The sequence below is a fragment of the Branchiostoma belcheri genome, unplaced genomic scaffold (genome assembly GCF_001625305.1).
Source record: "Branchiostoma belcheri isolate BF01 breed outbred unplaced genomic scaffold, Haploidv18h27 scaffold254, whole genome shotgun sequence".
Lineage (NCBI taxonomy): Eukaryota > Metazoa > Chordata > Leptocardii > Amphioxiformes > Branchiostomatidae > Branchiostoma > Branchiostoma belcheri.
This window is the reverse complement of record NW_017803859.1, coordinates 181647-196608: the sequence shown is the minus strand read 5'-3', so window position 1 is coordinate 196608 and position 14962 is coordinate 181647. Positions and strand designations below refer to the sequence as shown.

The window sequence follows — 14962 nt, the reverse complement described above, 5'->3', positions numbered from 1 at the left end:
AACTGACAGAAGAATGCACTTTGGCGGAGGCGGAGTTTGTACTGTGTGAGGTAGAGGTTTCAATTCAAACATGACCCCCAACCTTACGTAAGCCGTTCTTTCATACTGCTCAGATACCAGCCCCTGCCGTTTGAGGTATTTGTAACCGAGTCAATGTTTTGATCGTCAATGTAGTAGAGATGGTGCTAGTTTTCTACTCATTCTCTTACAAAAAGGTGAATAAAAGATAATTAGTCTCGAAGAAAGTTATCTTTCGAGACTATCAAATCAATCGGTTAAATGAATTTATATATTACCTTTATTCACACAAACGTACCATAACCCCCAAACGCAAAGTTTTAATAAAACGAAACCCCATTAACGTTTAAAGTAGCTACGCATTTAAAACGTTTGCAGGGTTTTAGCATTACGACCACAGTAACATAGTAACAACGATGTGTTTGTTGAAAGTGTATATCGTTCTTTACTACATTCTCTTTTCCGACGCAAACTTTGTTCCTGCGCTTGTACTTTGCACCTGCGGGACGCAAATAAAACTCACGCGGCCCTAAATGCGTTATACGGATGAGGGGCCTTCTGCTTTCTTTGTAATAACCATTATAAAGAGATACAGAGGAAATCAGTAACGGGCCTTAATCTATCACTGACTTTAATAAAACCGAGTATAAAATTGACGAAATCAGACCTCGATGTATTAATCTAGGCTAGTGAATGGCGAATGACCGCATATAATATTCCCGTAACACCTTTAAGTGGTGTAATTTGGTTCAATGTGAAAGATCTGCATTACTTGGTGTCACCGAAGTTCAGGAACCTCTTGTGACCCAACATAGGGCTGTAGCAAATAGACGCCATAGATATGATATCTGACAAGGACGACATGTTTTCGCGACCTGTTTCCTGGAAAACAATGACGTGCGTTTACTGTTACTATTATCTCTTATCTACAGGTGGTTCTGTTCTCGCATACATTTTAAGATAATGTTTATAAACACCGTACTTATAGTTTTGGATTTCAGAAACGTACAGATACCAGACAAGAATCGTTCGCGAGACAGAGCTAAAGAGAACGGTGAGGGATCATTTATCTCGACTTCTAGCTTTCTTTCTCTTAAGTTCTTACTTGATTCATCCTAGATTAGTACCAATAAGTCCCTATCTCACAGGTAATTAATACTGTCGGCAATCAAAGGATTCCACAAAACAAAGAACAAGACGAATATATGACCGTCTTTACTAAAATGTGTTTTATAATGAACCTACCTATGGTAACAGAAGGGATATCGGGTTTCATGTATTTCCAACATAAACATTTGTTTTTATAATTCTCTTGATGATGCAGTATTCTACTTCGACATGATGTCCGCCATATTGCGATGACTACAAATTAAATTTACCTTGTTAAATCTGTGACAACATATGTATGCAATAACCTCGATACACATATGCCAGGAAAAACAATGGAGAAAAAGACGGCTTACTGCCTGTTGTTCCTGGTGCTCCTGGTCCCTTACACCGCCCTTGGCGCCGTCGTGAAGAGGGCCCCACCGAAGAAGGGGACGGAGGCCCGTCAGTTGGCCATACCGGCTGTCTACTTCGGCGCCGCGGTGGCTCCTGCCGTGTGGCAATTCCTGGTGGCCGCTTATGGAGCTGCTGCCGTGGCGGCTGCGGGAGTCACCATCTCCAGTATCCTTTTCGCCTCGTTAGTTTTCTTTAGATACAAGAAATCACATCTTAAGAGACCTAACTTCGATGCATTGTACATAAAATGGCATTCGTGGTACAGCGATCATAGATTCTTGGGGTATTCCTCATTGGGTTACATCATTAGCATTGTACACCGTTATAAATAAAATGAACATCTTTGCTTCTAATGTTGTAATCTATGCACAGTATTATGCATAGAATAGGCATACATATGACGGGAAAGAACGACCAGTTTCTTGTTGTTGTTGTAAAAAGAAACCCTTAGATTTCAACGCAACCTCGTCAAGTTTAGTAAGGCAAAGTCACCTAGTAAGATATCATTTCACTTCTTTCTTCTTTTTCAATATCAATATCAGTACCATATGTATCGATGGCGAGTGGTTTCGCTCATTTCATGACGCGTAAGATGACATGTTGATTTTATAAGCTGTACCTTGACTGCTGCACCAGACCATAACAGCCACTCCTGTGGGGGCCTCGGGATCGAAGGGCATTGTCGCGCCGAATGCCAGGCAAACGAGTTTGTCGACGACTATTACTCGGTCGTCTGTCACCAGGAAGCAGGGTACAAATGCTGCCGCCCAGAGGAAATGTGAAAGGTGCATCCGGATATTTTACATGAATGTATGAGCAAAGTGCCGTCTCTGTTAATGTTATGTAGTTAATAAGATAGGATTTTCGTCCGCTCAGTAGAAGAGAGTTAATTGACCGATGAAACAATTCAACTTGTTACATGTTCATGCATGTATGACATGAAATAAATATGTGACATCAACACATATGTACACTCTCACATATACTGTGCATTCGATTGAAAGAGAGAGCAATCATTGACTAACTTTTGCATTGCCGCGCACTGTTTTCCTGACGTTTTTGTTGCTCCCATGTTTTCAGCTGACGGCCACGCCACTGCAGATGACCTAACTCTGCACCCGGCAGTTGTCCACGCCTCTGCGCTGTGCTCGCGATGACATCATAGTCACACTGAATAGTAGAATTGACAGAAAATCAGAATAAAGTTCATGCATATGACTTCTATTTCGTCATTGTTTTCTTCTAACCAGTATGGCAGGTAGGAAAAGGTGTGTATGTGTGTTTATAATCAGAGTCTCTACTGGTGTAATGACCAAGTGAGTAGAGTGCTCGCCTTGCCGCAAGTCCGATCTCCGACCGAGTCGTACCGAAGACTTTAAACACGGTACGCTCGTAGATGCTGCTTTTTCTGCTTGGCACTCAGCATTTGGGAAAGAGTATGGGAGTTAAACACACAGTACTACCACTGGACCTGCCCCCTTGCTGTAGTGATTGTAAGAACTATTATATAAAACACTGTAATTATAGAATGTCCTCCTTACTTATGCAAATTAGGTCCTCATTTGCATATTTCGCATTTTATTATGTACAACTCTCTCTCAGCTACCTACACATAAAATATGATGAAAATACGTTGTTCCTATTTGGACTTATTGGCTTTTAAAGATTTCGCCAGAAAGTCCCCTGTAGTTCCAAAACAAGCTGCTAGGGGGACCAAATCCACATCACTTATTCCTCACAGGAAAAGCTATCTGTCTCTTAAACGTCAAGACCATAACATGTTCAGGACAAAAGATACAAAACCGGAAGTTCTGCTGTAGTATGAAGGTCACCCACCAGGAGGCTCATATTTGACCTTGATCTTTGTCTTTCTAAGAATTACCAGCATACCAAATATCATCACAATCCATAAAGGCGTTATGAAGTTATGCTGACTACATCATTGCGGAAACTCACACAGAAACACCCACAGACGCAAAGACAGACACGCCAAAAACAATACCTCCATTTTTCATGGAGGTAAATATTGTACTCGGCTGTGGAACTTCAGCGGTCACTGTTATAACCTAGTGCTCTTTAATACAGTGTCCGTGCAGGTTATAGCCTCTACCAAACCACCAAGGCGGGTTCAACGGCAATAAAATTTAGCCAAATATGGAGAGTAATTGGCCAGGGCCAGGGGAGAACATTTGACCACCGTTTTGATTTGCGTCGGAGGGGGAAATTAACCTTCCCGACTCCTGCTAACTATTATAATTTATTCCCCCGTTTTCTTACCTACTTTTACGACAATTCCCCCCCCGTATAGGATGATGCCTGGTGGAGACTAATCAAGGACGTTATACGGGAAAACCTCGTATTACATAAACATTGCTCTGACATCTCAGCAGATATTCCGCCGTCTAAACCTAAGTGGACTAGCCTTGTCAGCTGTTGTAAGAGTTTTAGCTAGCCAATCCCCTATTTTCTTTTTATATTTCGAAAACAGACCCTTGTGGCTCTCTGGTGTGGACAAATTTTGAAAGACTGAAATGTGAAAAAGAATTTTCATGGGAACTTGTTTCAGTGCGTTTAACCATAGGTTCCTATGGCCAAAGGTAATTGTACTGTCTGCCCTTAACACACCCACCCCCTCAACCTTAACTCATTAACTGGATTAGGTTTGGTAATTTTTTGTTAGAATACCTGCTGTTAGATGATGACCTAATTTGGCGAATATGGGTGCATGTTTTGCATGTTTTCTTAGCAAAAGTGTGATATCAGCATGGTATGCTGACCAACGTCAATGTTATACGGTTTTAGCATTACGACCACAGGCAAGAACGTAGTAACAACGATGTGTTTGTTGAAAGTGTATATCGTTCTTTACTAGATTCTCTTTACCGACGCAAACTTTGTTCCTGCGCTTGTACTTTGCACCTGCGGGACGCAAATAAAACTCACGCGGCCCTAAATGCGTTATACGGATGAGGGGCCTTCTGCTTTCTTTGTAATAACCATTATAAAGAGATACAGAGGAAATCAGTAACGGGCCTTAGTCTACCCCTGACTATAAAAAAAAAAATTACGGCTCTCAGTGGCCAATATGAGATGTTGTCACATCGGCGCACCAAATCCGTAAGGTGTTTTTGGCACCTTTACAGACAGATTAGCCTAAGAGGCTCGGTGGGCGTCACTCCACCGTATAGGTGGGGAAGTCGTGTAAAGTGCCTTTCCCAGGGACACAACGTCGGGCCACGGTGAGTATCGAACCCGGGACCTCTCGGTTCCGAGTCCAACGCTCTAACCGTTGCGCAACCGACGCCATTTTACGTTGCGCCACCGACGCGACTATAATAAACCCGAGTATAAAATTGACTAAATCAGACCTCGATGTATTAATCTAGGCTAGTGAATGGCGAATGACCGCATATAATATTCCCGTAACACATTTAAGTGGTGTAATTTGGTTCAATGTGAAATATCTGCATTACTTGGTGTCACCGAAGTTCAGGAACCTCTTGTGACCCAACATAGGGCTGTAGCAAATAGACGCCATAGATATGATATCTGACAAGGACGACATGTTTTCGCGACCTGTTTCCTGGAAAACAATGACGTGCGTTTACTGTTACTATTATCTCTTATCTACAGGTGGTTCTGTTCTCGCATACATTTTAAGATAATGTTTATAAACACCGTACTTATAGTTTTGGATTTCAGAAACGTACAGATACCAGACAAGAATCGTTCGCGAGACAGAGCTAAAGAGAACGGTGAGGGATCATTTATCTCGACTTCTAGCTTTCTTTCTCTTAAGTTCTTACTTGATTCATCCTAGATTAGTACCAATAAGTCCCTATCTCACAGGTAATTAATACTGTCGGCAATCAAAGGATTCCACAAAACAAAGAACAAGACGAATATATGACCGTCTTTACTAAAATGTGTTTTATAATGAACCTACCTATGGTAACAGAAGGGATCTCGGGTTTCATGCATTTCCAACATAAACATTTGTTTTTATCATTCTCTTGATGATGCAGTATTCTACTTCGACATGATGTCCGCCATATTGCGATGACTACAAATTAAATTTACCTTGTTAAATCTGTGACAACAAAAATATGCAATAACCTCAATACACATATGCCAGGAAAAACAATGGAGAAGAAGACGGCTTACTGCCTGTTGCTCCTGGTGCTCCTGGTCCCTTACACCACCCTGGGCGCCGTCGTGAAGAGGGCCCCACCGAAGAAGGGGACGGAGGCCCGTCAGTTGGCCATACCGGCTGTCTACTTCGGCGCCGCGGTGGCTCCTGCCGTGTGGCAATTCCTGGTGGCCGCTTATGGAGCTGCTGCCGTGGCGGCTGCGGGAGTCACCATCTCCAGTATCCTTTTCGCCTCGTTAGTTTTCTTTCAATACAAGAAATCACATCTTAAGAGACCTAACTTCGATGCATTGTACATAAAATGGCATTCGTGGTACAGCGATCATAGATTCTTGGAGTATTCCTCATTGGGTTACATCATTAGCATTGTACACCGTTATAAATAAAATGAACATCTTTGCTTCTAATGTTGTAATCTATGCACAGTATTATGCATAGAATAGGCATACATATGCCGGGAAAGAACGACCAGTTTCTTGTTGTTGTTGTAAAAAGAAACCCTTAGATTTCAACGCAACCTCGTCAAGTTTAGTAAGGCAAAGTCACCTAGTAAGATATCATTTCACTTCTTTCTTCTTTTTCAATATCAATATCAGTACCATATGTATCGATGGCGAGTGGTTTCGCTCATTTCATGACGCGTAAGATGACATGTTGATTTTATAAGCTGTACCTTGACTGCTGCACCAGACCATAACAGCCACTCCTGTGGGGGCCTCGGGATCGAAGGGCATTGTCGCGCCGAATGCCAGGCAAACGAGTTTGTCGACGACTATTACTCGGTCGTCTGTCACCAGGGCGCAGGGTACAAATGCTGCCGCCCAGAGGAAATGTGAAAGGTGCATCCGGATAGTTTACATGAATGTATGAGCAAATTGCCGTCTCTGTTAATGTTATGTAGTTAATAAGATAGAATTTTCGTCCGCTCAGTAGAAGAGAGTTAATTGACCGCCGAGCCATGTCAACTTGTTACATGTTCATGCATGTATCACATGAAAGAGATGTGTGGCATCAACACATATGTACACTCTCACATATACTCTGCATTCGATTGAAAGAGAGAGCAATCGTTGACTAACTTTTGCATTGCCGCGCACTGTTTTCCTGACGTTTTTGTTGCTCCCATGTTTTCAGCTGACGGCCACGCCACTGCAGATGACCTAACTCTGCACCCGGCAGTTGTCCATGCCTCTGCGCTGTGCTCGCGATGACATCATAGTCACACGAGTAGAATTGACAGAAAATCAGAATAAAGTTCATGCATATGACTTCTATTTCGTCATTGTTTTCTTATAATCAGTATGGCAGGTACGTACACTACCAAAAATGCTTTTTCTTGTTTTTCTTATTTTCTCATGGGAAGAAAATTTTTCTTTGGGGGGGAATAATAAGAAAAAAAAAAGAAAAAAATAAATTTTCTGTATACCTACGTTCTTGCACCAAGAACAATTTTCTCATTTTTCTTGAGTGGAGATAATGTTTCTAAAATAGGCTTCTTTAAATCTTGATTTTCTTTGGTGAAGAAATATTTCTTGAGGAGATTCTAACTTACCAGATTAGAATTCTTGTAATCTTGAAATTTCTTTAGTAAAGACAATATTTCTAGGGAAGATTCTAAGTTACAAGATTAAAATTCTTTTAATCTTAAAATTCCCTCAGACTTAGTTAAATTTTCTTATTTAATCTCCATGGAAGATTTCTTTCTTACCTGACATCAAAGTGGTCAGATTTAAGATTTTTTTTCTTGTGTATGTCAAAAAAATTTTAGTTCATGTTACCGAGAATGATTGAAAAAGGCCATTCTTGTTTTTCTTAGCAATGTTTAAGAAAATACAAGAATTTGGTTCTTGTCTTTCTTAGGAAACACTGATTGGAAAAGCAAGAAATTTAATTATCTAAATCTATTATTAGAATAAAGCTCTGCTTAGTGTTTTTTTCTTAAAGTTTCTTGTTTTTCTTGACTAGAAAGCTTAAGAAAGATCATTCTTGTTTTTCTTGGCAACATTTAAGAAAATACAGGAATTAACTTCTTATCTTTCTTGACAAATACTGATAAGAAAAAAAACAAGAAAGTCTAATATAAAATTGATCTTTGATTAGGCTGAAGATATGGCTAGTATTATATTCTTAAACATTCTTGATTTTCTTCCCTAGAAAGTTTAAGAAAGGCCATTCTTGTTTTTCTTAGCAATACCAGAAAGTTTAAGAAAGATGATTCTTATTTTGCCTGGTAATGTTCAAGATGATGTAAGAACTTTTTTCTAGTTTTTTCTTGTCATGTGACCTTTTCTGAACCCCTGATTGGTTGATTCAAATCCCAATGCAGTTAGGGGGTTTTGAATGTAAGTCAGATGTAGGAGCCGCGCTGGTTACTTATTTTTGTCAGTTACTGACTCATGTCAGATTTGAAGTCAAAATCAAATTAAAAAGGACCTTGTGTACATGTGAAGCAATGGTGATCGTGGTCAGCTTGCTGAAGAAACCAACTTTGCAACAGAAAAAGCATGAAACCAAACAGATTGAAGGTAAGTGCGCCCCCCTCCCCACCTATAAGATCTGTTGACATTGTATTTAGACTTCATAGCCCAGATATTGTTACAACGCTATTGGGGTTGATTTCAAAGTCAAATCATATATCTCTGGTGTATTGTATAGTAAAGTTTATTACAGTGCTTTCTAATATAATTTTAAATTGTTTACTCCAAGTAATAAAAATAGTATTTTAGCATCCTCTTTTGACTTGTTGCCTTCAGTACACGCATGCAAACTAACACAGGTCTTTCCTGTTGTTTTCATGTGTCCAAAGGGTGTGACTTTGCCAATTCTATAATGAGAAAACTTCAGTTTTTGCTGAATATGTTTCTGATCAGAATGTGATACGATCTGTATTCTGAAATCATAATGGCTTGTTAGTTACATCCTATAATATTTTGAAAGCTACTGTTAAACTGTTTCCATTCCAAGAATGTTGATGGACTGATAGTCTTAATTAGATACATTGTACAAAAATCAATGTGAAAATAAAATCTCTATACTGTCCAAATGCATTTCAAAATAACATTTAGTTGCTATACATTATTGTCCGTTTTCTATTTAGGTAGCACTATATACAATGTACATTGTATTTCTTTTCTTGTGTACAGAATGGTTTTCTTGCTACAAGAACAGTTAGCTCTTCGTTCAAGAAATCTCTTCTTGTGGGCAGAATGGTTTTCTTGCTACAAGCACAGTTAGCTCTTAGTTTAAGAAATATTTTCTTTTGTACAGAATGGTTTTCTTGCCACAAGAACAGTTAGATGTTAGTTCAAGAAGTCTTTTCTTGTGGGGAGAATGGTTTTCTTACTACAAGAACAGTTAGATCTTAGTTGAAGAAATCTTTCCTTGCAAGGAGAATGGTTTTCTTGCCACAAGAAGAGTTAGATAATAGTTCAAGAAATCTTTTCTTGTGTACAGAATGATTTTCTTGCAATAAGAAGAGTTAGATCTTTCAAGAAATCTCTTCTTGTGGGCAGAATGGTTTTCTTGCTACAAGAACAGTTAGCTCTTAGTTCAAGAAATCTTTTCTTGTGGGGAGAATATTTTTCTTGCTACAAGAAGAGTTAGATCTTAGTTCAAGAAATCTTTTCTTGTGTACAGAATGGTTTTCTAGAAAACTTAGAAATTCTTACTGCAAGAATAATAGTCTAAGGATATTTAGTTCAAGATACATAAGAAAAGAAATACTTACCACAAGAAAAATATGCTAAAATGCAGTTTCTTGAAATTCTTGTCTCATGGACAAGATTTTTTTCTTGGGTGAAGAATAATTTTCTCAGTTGAAGAAAATTTTTCTTCTCTGAAGAAAAACAAGATTGGCATTTTTGGTAGTGTAGGAAAAGGTGTGTGTGTGTGTGTGTGTGTGTGTGTGTGTGTATGTGTGTGTGTGTGTGTGTGTAAAGAATCAGAGTCTCTACTGGTGCAATGACCAAGTGAGTAGAGTGCTCGTCTTGCCGCAAGTCCGATCCCCGACCGAGTCGTACCGAAAACATGGTACGCTCGTACATGCTGCTTTTTCTGCTTGGCACTCAGCATTTGGGAAAGAGTATGGGAGTTAAACACACAGTACTACCAGTGGACCTGCCCCCTTGCTGTTGTGATTGCAGATAAATTTGTTTGTTTACAAAATCTGGAAGCTGTATATATTTGTAGATCTTGATTCAGATTCTGCTGCTCGAATTTTGTCTCATTCATTTATACCCTTATCCATTAATTCATTTGTGGGGATTCTATAAGGACCCCCCCCCCCTTTGGGTATTGATATTGAGTTGGCCAGGCAGTATCTCTTGGCCAGAGAGGGTCCAATACCCTTGTATGGCGTATGGACCCTCTATGGTCAATGAATACAGCCTGGCCAATTTGATACTATCCTTTGCCACCCTAGGATCTTCTTGCATCTTAATGAAGTCATAAACCTATATTAGTTAACACAGAAGTCAATAACAAATATAATGTATTTAATAATATATAATTATTATGACTATAAAATATGGATATTGAGTTATAATGTATAATGTGGATAAGGGAGGCAGTGTACACTTATTTGCTTTTTTTGCAATTAAAAAGATATTACCTGTCCATGCGTCTGATGCATTATCCTAACCTCTAACTGTCGCACAAAGAGCAACAAAAAAAAACGTATACATTAACATAATATATGCATATTGTGTTAACTTACAAATGTCACAAGGTATAAAATTCCAATCATTCACCATTAACAAATCGCAAAATTTTCACAATAATAATTGGTAGCTGTTGATGTTTTACCTGCCATAGATTACATACATCACATGTATAAAAGTACTATAATGTAAAACACTGTAATTACAGAATTTGCTACATAATTATGCAAATTTATCTCTCATTTGCATAATTTGCATTTAATCAAGTACATCTATCTATAAGCCATCTATAAGCTACCTACACACCAAAAATGATGAAACTACGTTATTCCTTTCCTGACTTATCCGCTTTTAAAGTTTTGCCAGAAACTCCCCTGCAGTTCCAGACCAAGCCGCTAGGGGGACGAAACTTACAGCACTTATTCCTGACAGGAAAAGGTTATCTCTCACCCAAAATCCCAGACCATAGCATGGTCAGAACAATACAAAAACCGGAAGTTCTGCTGCAGTACCAAAGTCAGCCACCAGGAGGCCCTTATTTGATCTTGACCTTTGTCTTCCTAAGACCTACCAATGTACCAAATATCATTACAATGCATAAACAGTAGATAGCTATTAAGAATGTGAGCAAATTATATGGTGTGACTTTGGGACTCCTGGCAGCTTGTTTGGAACTGTAACGGACGTAAGTTGAACTGGAATGGCCGTCAGAAGTAGATGGCGGGGCAAGGCATAGAGCGTGCACATGGCGACAGTAATGTAAGCCCTGAATTCGCGTACCTTGATTCGTACGAAACACGTTTTTGATTTTTAGGCAAACTCAGACATACGATAAAATTCTTTTCAATAAACGGTTAATTACCTGTTATCTTTCTTTCAGACAAAGGAAAGAATGAGAACACGTTTGACTGGTCCAAAGATAAATTTCAGAGTGGCTGCCCCCCCCCCCCTCTGGCGAGGTTCAAGGATCGTCAGTTAATGGACCTTTTACATTATTACGTCACAGTTTGTTTACCTGTAAAAACAAAGAGCATTCTAGAACGGCCAGTTAAAGAATAAAGATCATTTCAAGTTTTCAAAGTCAGTGTGTTTGATTTTTTGCTGGGTCTAGTTTTGGTGACATATCATTACATTTTGTAATGGGTGATTTAGTTGTGACAGTAGACGAAAGTAGTTTATGTAACGCTACACAAACACACACACACCTGTACAATATAAACATTGACTGACCACATACTGTCCCGGCATTCATTGCGGAAACAAACTGTGACGTAATGATGTAATTGAGATATAGCGTATCTCGTGTGTTGATTGGACGTGTATGGCCATGGAAATTGTAAGAAAGAAGTGATATAATGGTACCTTCATGCTGTATAATGTTAATGGAGTACATGCGATTTGAGAGCAAAATAATCTCTTCAAAACCCATATCAGAAGATAATATTCTACAATCAATCCTTTTCAAAGGTTTCTGAAAAATGCATGGATGACATTACGGAAAGAATTGCAGGACAAAGACTACCAATATCTACCAATTTTTGTAATTGCTTTTATGGCTGGCAAGGCGTCTATTTACAAATCGACCGAAAAAATGTCAGTATTTTCCCTCACCCTGACAAATAGTATGACAAAGTAATGGTTTGATTTGATTTGATTTATTAGACTGTATAAATAAATGTGTACAGGCAGGACTGCCCAACTAGCCGGAGGCTATTATAAAGGGCTAGCCCTCACAACACGAAAATAAACAATTAGTAACATGGTGAGTGGAACAGTCCAGATTACGTCATGTTAAGGTCATCGTCCGACCGATCAAAATGGCGGACAGGTAGGCGGAAGTTTTACACCACCGTTACAGACCCGACCAAAGACCGGTAAAATTTGCCGTACTTCTGCCGAGACTCAAGACGCGAAACTTTCGTGAGAAAGGTGCAAGTCAAGCAAGATGTCCTATCAGAGACGTGAAAAGGTAAACTAAATACTTACCTTGTGCTTTGTTGTGTATTTTGTGGTGTGTTGTGTTGTAGAATTCCAGTACAGTGGTTTATCCTTTAATTTTTTGGTAGTTAGCTGTGGCGAACTAACATAAAGACGCTTTAATTTATTGGTAGAAATTGTAGTATAACAGGTACTGCACATGGAATGTGATAATTATATGGACATTTTGATTGGTTTTTCTCTTGAATATGAACATATCAGCAACCAATGGTGTCATAACAGCGTTTCGTGTGTACGTGGCCCAGCATTTGTGGAATTTGAACGCTCGTTACTAATTCTTGATTCAATGTTTGCCTGGTAAACATGTCATGCCTGGTAAATTTGTAATACATTTGTAGGTCTACATGTAACTATAGCGCTGAACAAAAATTGACGAAGACGTCTGAATACCTGGATTGATAATGAATAAAGGTGTTGGACAATGACTTCCCATAGTCAAAAATTTAAACGATGTGAAATCCCGTTGTTTCCTCACCTTTGTGGTTGGTGAACGCTTGCACAATCATATTACGTACGTTGATATCAAGCAAACTTCAGGTGTTTCTTTACATCATTACCTTTAGAGGATGACTTTTATAGATATTTCCAGTAAATCGATATCCTTACCTACTAAACTAGATACTTGTAGAAGGGCGAGTTATGGTATTCCTTTTTTCTACCTCTGTATTGTTTTTTTAATTTTTTTTATTCCAACATCATCATACATTCCAACATGTAATCACCAGACGTGGTGACGACACACTCAAGTTTTTTCAACTTATATTAATGCCGCCACCAACACAGGGGACAAATGCATGACAGGACAATACTAGTTTACACCTGAGCTAAGTGAGGTAAGCCGTGTAAAGTGCCTTTCCCAAGGGCACGAGATCGGTGGCATGTCAGGACTCGAACCCGGGACTCTAAGTTCCGAGTCGCGCACTCTGCCGCTACGCCACACGACCCCAAATTGTATTGTTTTCTTTTGTGTTATGATGATAAATGCCACTTTCTCCAGGGACTCTGGTATGCAGCTGCTGAAGGAGATGAAGACAAGGTGAAGCGACTGCTCCTACAGTTTGTGGATGTCAACTGTACCCCTTGGGTGAGTAGGGAGAAACTATAACTTTTTTTAACCACAATCCTGTTTTATCACTGGCCAGGTTAAGGGCGGGGAGCGATGTCTTTCTGAGAATATTTGAGAAATATTTCCATTTTACCAATATAAACGTGGACACAGGCTGGGTGGATCTGGCCTTCAATCTTGGATTCAACTGGGCAGACATCATGATCATTTTCGACAGAAACCCCAAATCTTGCTGCATGGACATGTTAGATTATTCCAAGGTGTAGAGAGAAGCAAAAACGTGGGTAGCATAGTATTAACAGACTTCACGAAAGCGTTTGAGACCATTAACAATGAACAAACTGTCAAAAAACTCCTAAACATGAGAACCCGACCTTGCATCCTACCCTGGATAGTTGCCTTCCTCTCAAAATGGCGACAGCATGTTAGATATTGATATTCGTTGTCAGATTGGCAAACACTCACTACCGGCGAACCACAAGGTACAAAATTGGACCCCATTATATTTCTATGTATGATTAACGACCCACATGATGACCGTTGGAAGTACGAACAAACAACTGTGTGTGAAATTCGCAAACAGCATGGCAGCATCTGAAAGAAGTGTTGACTTTATACCCGCTACAAGGAAACTAACACCCGCACGGTCCCTCAGAAACTGTGATGAGCTAACCTGTCACTGTTGTGACTCCTAAAACTACTCAATGAGCTAAGATTATTCGAAACTGGCTAAGCATAAGGCATTAGGCAAATCTAGTTAGAATTGTATTATATTTTATTTCTTTTAAACAATATATTGTAAACGCTTCTTAGATGTGAAATGTACAGGAGGCTTAATTCAGCCGATGGCTGCAATGCCTTTTGTAAACAATAAACCAGTTTTGATTCATTGATTGAATGATTGATCTCTTTTCCAGCTGAATGGTGACACGCCACTTCACCAGGCAGCTACAGGAGGACATGTTGGTGTTGCTGAACTCCTCCTAAAGACTGGAGCACAGGTGGACAGTAAGCGTCTGGTAATGGTTCATTCTTACGATGGTTGATGGACATGTTTGAGTATTGAACGCGTCTCGCATATTATTAGGATAATGGGGTCGTGTTTTCTTCCCATGTAATGCCAGCTCTGTTCCTTCTGTTATAGTTTGGAGACACGCCACTTCACAATGCAGCTTCAAAAGGACATGTTGGTGTTGTTGAACTCCTCCTGAAGGCTGGAGCACAGGTGGACAGTAGGGGTGAAGTAAGAGTTTACGTCATATGTAGTGTTAATCAAAATAAGGGTGATAGGCTTCTTTAACTATCACGAAAGTTTATCTGTGTTGGTAGTTATATGTTTAAAGTTAAAACTTTTGATCCAACACAAAATTTCTCCAGAGCTTTTAACTAATTACTCTGGTCTTCCTCTGGTCTTTGATGTGTGGCGTCAAAACTGAGCCAACGGTATCTGGTAGACTATTTTGCCCCCCGATGCGGTTAACTTCTTTAACTAAAAGTATGTAACGTCATCTCTTTTCCTTCTGTTACAGAAATTTTACACGCCGCTTCACTGTGCAGCTTCACGGGGAC

At 39.5% G+C, this 14962-nt stretch overlaps 1 protein-coding gene and 1 long non-coding RNA gene across 2 annotated transcripts; both read left to right on the top strand.

The window, feature by feature from the left end:
• Window positions 1-5236: 5236 nt before the first annotated feature.
• LOC109471697 (big defensin-like) lies at window positions 5237-6923 on the top strand. The gene is made up of 4 exons (XM_019771035.1): window positions 5237-5276; window positions 5657-5890; window positions 6362-6510; window positions 6806-6923. The coding sequence occupies exons 2-3, from the start codon at window positions 5665-5667 to the stop codon at window positions 6505-6507; spliced, it is 372 nt and encodes a 123-aa protein (XP_019626594.1). The 5' UTR covers window positions 5237-5276; window positions 5657-5664; the 3' UTR covers window positions 6508-6510; window positions 6806-6923.
• Window positions 6924-12184: 5261 nt separating this feature from the next.
• LOC109471700 lies at window positions 12185-14391 on the top strand. Its single transcript, XR_002140319.1, has 3 exons — window positions 12185-12298; window positions 13325-13411; window positions 14311-14391. It is a non-coding gene; the product is annotated as an uncharacterized LOC109471700 (long non-coding RNA).
• Window positions 14392-14962: the final 571 nt, after the last annotated feature.